The sequence below is a fragment of the Sparus aurata genome, chromosome 10, assembly GCF_900880675.1.
Source record: "Sparus aurata chromosome 10, fSpaAur1.1, whole genome shotgun sequence".
Lineage (NCBI taxonomy): Eukaryota > Metazoa > Chordata > Actinopteri > Spariformes > Sparidae > Sparus > Sparus aurata.
This window is the reverse complement of record NC_044196.1, coordinates 27,023,812-27,030,857: the sequence shown is the minus strand read 5'-3', so window position 1 is coordinate 27,030,857 and position 7,046 is coordinate 27,023,812. Positions and strand designations below refer to the sequence as shown.

Sequence of the window (7,046 nt, the reverse complement as noted above, 5' to 3'; positions counted from 1 at the left end):
AATATTATTTAAATAAAAGGTTTTAGGATAAAATCCTTTGGAGCGTTTAATTTTAAATAAATGTTTTTAAAGAAGAAATGTAATTTTCCATGTCAAGGTGTTGTCACCATCATGTGAATATTACGTTTACAATAAAGATTCCTAGTACTTTTAATTCGAAAGAAACTCATCTCTTCTGAGTCGGTTTTATTCTGAAGAGAACGACCGGAAGTTCGTCGTGTCGTCGCTGCTAGCTCTACAGCCTCAGTGTAGCGTAGAGAACGGACTGTAGCTGGAAAGAGAGAGAGAGCGAGAGAGAGAGAGAGAGGTGGAGAAAAAAAAAAGCAGTGAAATGGTGTAAAAACTGAACGAGTCCAGCCCGAATCAGGGGACAAGCGAGCGGGGAGACGACGCAGGAGGATTATTCTTCTTTGTACAATTGTCACTAAAGTCAGCAAACTCCCGCTTTTTGATGCTGTCCTCACGGAGGTTTGAGCCAATAACGGACTTATTGGTCGGCTGAACCATGCAGAGGCTGCTGCTCCTGAGTTTGCTGTTGAGTTTTCAAACTGGTAAGGCTTGCGTTCCTCTCTTCTCTTAGCGCTCGGTACGCTGCGAGGAGCGTCCAAATGTGATATTGTGTGAAAGTACAGAGGCTTGAGGACAGACACAGCCCTCTGTCTGTTCCTTCACAGGCGTCTGTGTGAGTGTGTGTGTGCGTGTGTGTGAGTGAGTGAGTGAGTGTGTGTGTGTGTGTGCCGGGGAGAGAAAAAAAAAAGAGAAAGGCATATAACATGATTTCATAGCATTCCCACATGAACCGCAGTAATGGATCACCTTAGGCGTGTGTGCGCGCGCGTGCTTGCACATGCAGCTCCGTGTTTGTGTGTGTGTGTGTGTGTGTGAAATAGAGAGAGAGAGACAGAGCGAGCGCGCGTGTGACTGCGTGTCCACACCGCAGCGATGGATCACCGCACTTTTTTTTTTTTTTTTCTTTAATGATCTGTGTCGCGCGCCTCTGCACGCGTTTGGGCCGTGCGCGCGCGTGCATGCGTCCAACTTGAACATGACCGGTGCACGCGGCCTAAATGACCTTTTGCTTATGACGAACCCCCGGTGCTGTGCGGTGCGGTGCGGTGCGGTGCCGTTGTTCAGACGGGCCGTGGTGAGGCGCTGAGGACGTGACGGGAATGACAGTGATTGACCAGCGCTGCTCTACATGCCAGCAGCACTACCACGCTGCTATCGCATCTGAATAGCTTGTCAGTCAATGAAACCAGTGCTACCAGACCCTGTAGTGATCCTGTAGTGAAAGACAGCTTATGTAGCCCCCCCGCCCCCCGCCGCCGCCACTGCTCCTGTCCTGGTGTCCTACCTGTGTGCCTGACACAAAGCCCCCCCCCCCCTTCTCTCTGTTGCCTTCCTCTTTGCATTTCAGCAGCACAATGAGGCATGTGCAGCAGCAGCATCATGCATCTGTTCCCCCTCCATACCTGTGGGGTGCCAGGTAGGCTATTGGCTTATGATAATCACAGCTGTAGCCGAGTTGCTGGGAGACAGGAGGCTGAGGGAGGAGGAGGAGGAGGAAGAGGAGGAGGAGGGGGAAGATGGTTGTAATTTCTGTAAGCTACCTGTTTGAACGGGGCACATTTTTACACATACGCCGCAACCCCCCCCCCCCCCCCATCCCATTGTCTACCTTGGCAGACCGGGAGCGTGCACGGCCGGCCATTCAGCCGACCACTTCTTCATAGGTAGGGGGCGTGTTCGTGGAGAGGAAGGTATGGAAAAGGGATGATGTCACCGTGTCTGCCAGGCTTTGTATCGCTCAGCTGTGCTCAGCATCCACCCATGGCGCGTTTGCTTAAGGTTCAGGCAGCCGCACACATCGACATACTGCTCTTCGGATCCACATTATGACACAATCGGGCAATCATGGCAACAAACAACCCCCCCCCCCCTTCAATCCATTGAGCCCCCATGTTAATACCACATGTTCTTTGCACTGTTGTCCACTCATGAACCGTTCAGTCCACATGACAAGCTCAGTAACACATGCACTTACAGATGTGCGTACACACACACACACACACACAGACACAGAGCGCCTATTAATGCGTGAAGCCATGTGTCCTTTTGTCTGTTGTAGCTCTGTTACAACTGTGTAATCCATTATTACTCCATGTTGGAGCTCTCAAACACAAAGATATTTGCTCTCGGAGGCTTTCCCGAAGACGAGATTAGCAGGCTGTGCATAGGGCCGCGTTTTGTTCAGTAAGGTTTAAAAATGATGTAATAAATGTTAGGTCTCGAATGACGCGCTGTGGGTTTTTTTTTTACGCGTTTTGAGTCTGAAAAAACATAAGAGGAGTAAACATAATCCAGAGACAGCTCAAAGGAATATCACCTCAAAAGAGCATTTTCCTTAAGAGCTCCCAGACTCTTATCTCTTCATTAGACAAGTAAAACAGTATTTCATGGCCTGCAATTTGCACACATGTAATTGCCTACTCGTGCTAATGATTGGATGGTTATTAGTGGAGCGGCTAATTAAAGCTTTGGTGGATCCGAATGTTTTTCAGTTATTTAGATCTAATGCAAAAAGGACTAACTTGCAGAAGCAACAGCACACTGGAGGGATTGATTTAGTATCCCAGCCTTGTATCTACATACCAACCTGGTAATAAGTCCCAAGCAAGCACCGCCATTAACGCAGCTGTTAAGTGTTACTGCATAATCAATCTTTGCCAACACACTCCTTAAACTTCATAATGAGCAGGAGGCCTTGAGGTTGGACTTGCAGCACTGCACTTCTAGCCCAAACGGCGAGGCTCAAATGCTGACTCGGACAAAGGCTCCAGTGCAGGTGTGCTATTTGTCAGCCTCTGTCCTTTAGCGCGGACCGAGGCCACGAGCTGCTGCTGCTGCTGCTGCCTGTGCTGTACGCTCCGGCTCTGAATCACACAGCCGAGCTGTGAATCACAGACCTCAGACGGATTCCTGTGTTGAGCTCAGCAAAGGAAATATTCAGACTCTGGAAGAGTCAGACACATTCGGGGGGCTTTTACACCCAGAAAAAGAAATGTTCCTCGAGGGGTTGCTTGGTCAGGAAAGTAGTGGTTCCACTACTATATATGTGTGATGTTAATGACTCAAAGTGGGGTTTAACAGTTTGAATTAGGGTAGCCTCATAAAGAATCCAGCGCTGTGCTGAAACACCCTTAAGATTTACAACATTTCACGCATTCTTGCCAAAAAAATAATCTGACGGTAGCATCCAGATAAACACGAATATTTCCACTCTTCTACCACTGATTCGCGTACAGTCGCTGTAAATCTTGCTAGTACATGAAAACTTTTTTCCATTTGCTGGGTGAGAAATCCACTATCACACAGCGAGTGATGAGTTTTATGTCCTCACAAAAAAAAGAAGAATTGAGCAGCTGCTAGCCTGAGCTAATCTCACATAGTCGTCTCATTAAGCTCATGCAGATTTGGAGAAATTCGAGCACTAAAGTTGGTAACAAAAGGATGGGGACACATGGGGGCTGTAATAACCGCTAACACTGTACTTGGGTGAACTTGCTCAGATAATGGCTCCGGGAGATTAAACGCGAGCAGCAGCAGCAGCAGCGACCGTGGCTGCTTGAAGAAAATCTTCAGAAACTTCCAATGAGGATGTCGTGGACCGCCACTTGTAGAACTATTTATAGCTCCACCAACCTTTCTGAAAGCGTTCTGCCGTGGTTTCAAGGCTAACGAACCATTTTGCGGTGCCACAGTGAACCCCTCTCCGGCTCAGATTGTAGATCTGGAGTGACATATGTAGCGAGGCAGAAGTCTGTTTTTAATTTTTTCCGAAATCCCAGAGTGAGATGTGGTTCCGGAGCATCCTACCGTTAATACGCGAATTCGGGTCATGGTTTTAACGGGATCTGAATGAAGCCTATTTACCGAAAAGCATCTCTAATTGACATCAGCCACTGAAAGCAATCACTGAACCAGCTGTAAAGCTCAATCTGGGAAGGGAGCCCGTGATGTTATAATGTACATCCACGCCTGTTGTTCCCCATTGGGTTCCGTTCAATCAACAAATTCTTGGCATCTCTGTCCCGACGGGTGTTTGTCAATGTGTGACACGTTGATTGCTTCTCTCTGTTGATATGTTTGTTTAGGGGCATTCCTCTGGACACGAGTGTCCTATAAAGCTTTTTCGAAGTGGCGCTCGGAGAAAAAAAGGAAGCAGCTCACACGCTTTCCGATGATCCAGTAAAAACCTGATCGGGTACAGAAGAATTCACCAGATTATCAAACTTGTGACGAGGGATGGATTCAATCCGAAAAGTGTAAACATTTCCTTTGAGCGTCCTCAACAGCTACACGAGCGCTCCTCGAGTGAAGCCCGAGGATTTAAAGGCCCCATAATCTGATTGTGTCTGACAGGCCGGGGGCATCTAAGTTATAAAAAGAAGAAGGGGGAAAAAAAAAAAAAACATCCCCTTAAAAATGTTTCTTTATGCAGAGTCCCCCAAGCAAGAGAGGAACACTTTATCACATCTGACTGAATCTATTGGCCTTGTTTTCCCAAACTGCACGGCCACATTCTGCAGCGAGGACCGATTCGGGGTGATGGAGAAGAGGGGGGTGGGGCGGGTTACAGAAAGAAAAGTTGAGAGAGAAGGAGAGGGGGACAAAGAGGGGCTAGTCTTGCGGGCAGGTGGGCGAAGCTTGATCGAGAGTGATTAGACTTTTTTTTGGTGTTTGTTTTAGAGGTTGTGAGGTGGTCGGGGGGGGGGGGGACAGTATTGTGGTGAGGGAGGAGGGCGTGCTGGATGAAAAGAAAAGCGAGCCGCGAGAGGGGAGAGAGGGACGAGGACGAAGGAGGAGGAGGAGGAGTGGTCGGGAGGCCAGTGGCGGAGAGAAAGGGACTATTACTCAGGCTTGACTGCTCCCTCAGTGGGGACAGTGAAGCTGCTCATTCAGACAGAATATGGTCGAGGCCGGTTCAAAGGCTACATTTGCGCTGGAATCGGGAGCGATTGAACCCACATCTAAGGTGCCAGCCGAGCTCTTCTCCTGCCCCCCGTCCCCGCTGAGGTTAATTGGCATTAATCGGTGTTGCTGCTAACTTTCTTTTTCGCTTCTTTTGACTTTCCCTTCCCAACATGAGCCCTTTTCTGCTTACCAAAGTTCATTCCTCTCCTCTCTTTTTGTCCCCTCCTGGACTCTTTTTTTTTTTTCAGTCTGACTCCGTTTTTCTTCATCTACTCCCCCCGCAACCCCCCAACCCACCACCACCACCACCATTACTTCTCCTTCTCTTTCCATCTACCCCTTTTCTCTCTTGCTCGCTGTCTAATAAGTTCCAGATGTGGTTCTTGCATTCCTCTGGTCGGTGGAGAGAGAAAGAGAAGAGGGGAGGGGAAGGGGGGTGGTATGAGTAGGGGGAGGAGGTATGGGGCAGGGGGGGAGGAGGGGGCTGGAGGAGAAGCACATGAATTAAAACAGGGAGCACATGATGAGGAAGAGGAGCCCTTGTACTGTAACACACACACACGCACACACGCACACACACACACACACACTCGCACTCTGACGTGCACTGGAAAACATGCGTACACACAAAAACAGAAAGAGAGAGAACGGATGCGTGTGTGTGTGTGTGTGTGTTTAAGGGGATGGGGGAGGGGGGATGTCGGTCCTGTAACCTCAAAAAGTTTTGGGACATTCTCCTCCTCCTCCTCCTCCTCCTCCTCCTCCTCTTCTTCTTCCCTCTTCCCCCCCTCCTCCTCCTGCCCCTCGCCCCCTCCCTCCGCAGGAATGTGTCTGACGCTGATGATGTCACTTCATTTCTCTGCTCTCCCGGTCTCTGCTCCTCTACGGGGACAGGGCGGAGGAGGGGGGTGGTGGTGGTGGTGGTGGTGGGGGGGGGGGACTCGACTTGCTCCATCCATCTTCCCTCTACGATAACAACATTAGGGTCAGCCGTCCAACTAAATCGGTTACCGCAGCACCGCTGCGCTCGCCGTCCCCTCGTCATGTAATAAAACAGCCTGCAGGCTGAATTGTTGCCGACTACAAATAATGAGGGAGCCATCTCTGAGTAGTAATAATCATCAATGGCTTTGAAGTCCAGTCATTAAAACCATTTTGTGCATATGCGTTATTTTCTCAGACTGCCACTGCCAACTTGATACGGTACCCTCGAGGGTCATTCGGCTTACCCATGTGTTCAGTTCCAGCTTCGGCTTCGCCCGGTTTACATCTTAACAAGACATGCCAAGTTGATGGAGATACAGAGTTGATCAAGGCAACATACACGCTTCATGGCCAGAAGTATGTATACCATGGGCATTAATATGCTTATACGACTCCCCACTCCGGTCACAGGCTGTGTCAAGTCAACTCAAGTGGAGTGCCGTGTTTACGAACGTCAAATCCCAAGTCAAGTCCCCACCAAGATAGTGCAGTCTTAGTGCCATCAGTGAAGAACTAGTGGTGGTGAAGGCTGAGTGTTGCGTTGCCTCACATCGCCTGTGTCTTGACCAAAAAGCTGCACTTGAACACACCACAAACACTGCAGGCGATGGCCAACTAGCTTATCGGTGCTGTGCCTGCGCGAGAGGAAATGCCTCTTCATACGACCAGTTGGCTGTAGTCTGTATTCGTCATTCAGTAAGGACGACCGGAAGACTCCAGGCTGTTGATAAATTGAAAGCAGAAACTGACAGATGGCGGATCACTGATAGTCAGTCTAGTGTGTCAGGGACCCTTACCTGCCTTATCTTTATAAAGACAACAGACAACTCATGAGTACCTGTCTAATAATATTATTGGCCAGTTAATTTTAGCTGTGCGACAGTAACAACTTAAAAAAATACAAACGTCATACATTTCTTAATTTCTTCTCAATCGAAAAATGTATCCTCTCCGTCACCACAACAGAAATTAAAGATAAAAAACGAAAGGGAACAGCTAAACTGAAATGAACACAGACAGGTCATCAGAGCCATCGTGTCTCAAGTCAAGTTCAACTTCCAAGTCCAGGTCTTTATAACAGTGACTCG

At 48.7% G+C, this 7,046-nt stretch overlaps 1 protein-coding gene across 2 annotated transcripts in view; it reads left to right on the top strand.

Moving 5' to 3' along the window:
* Positions 1-236: 236 nt before the first annotated feature.
* Positions 237-7,046, top strand: part of kirrel1a (kirre like nephrin family adhesion molecule 1a) — a 36,286-nt gene continuing 29,476 nt past the window's right edge. For both annotated transcript variants that reach the window (XM_030430098.1, XM_030430097.1), the window contains exon 1: positions 237-551. In XM_030430098.1, coding sequence (XP_030285958.1) covers positions 506-551 — 46 coding nt within the window. In that variant the 5' untranslated portion in view covers positions 237-505. The remainder of the gene's footprint in view (positions 552-7,046) is intronic.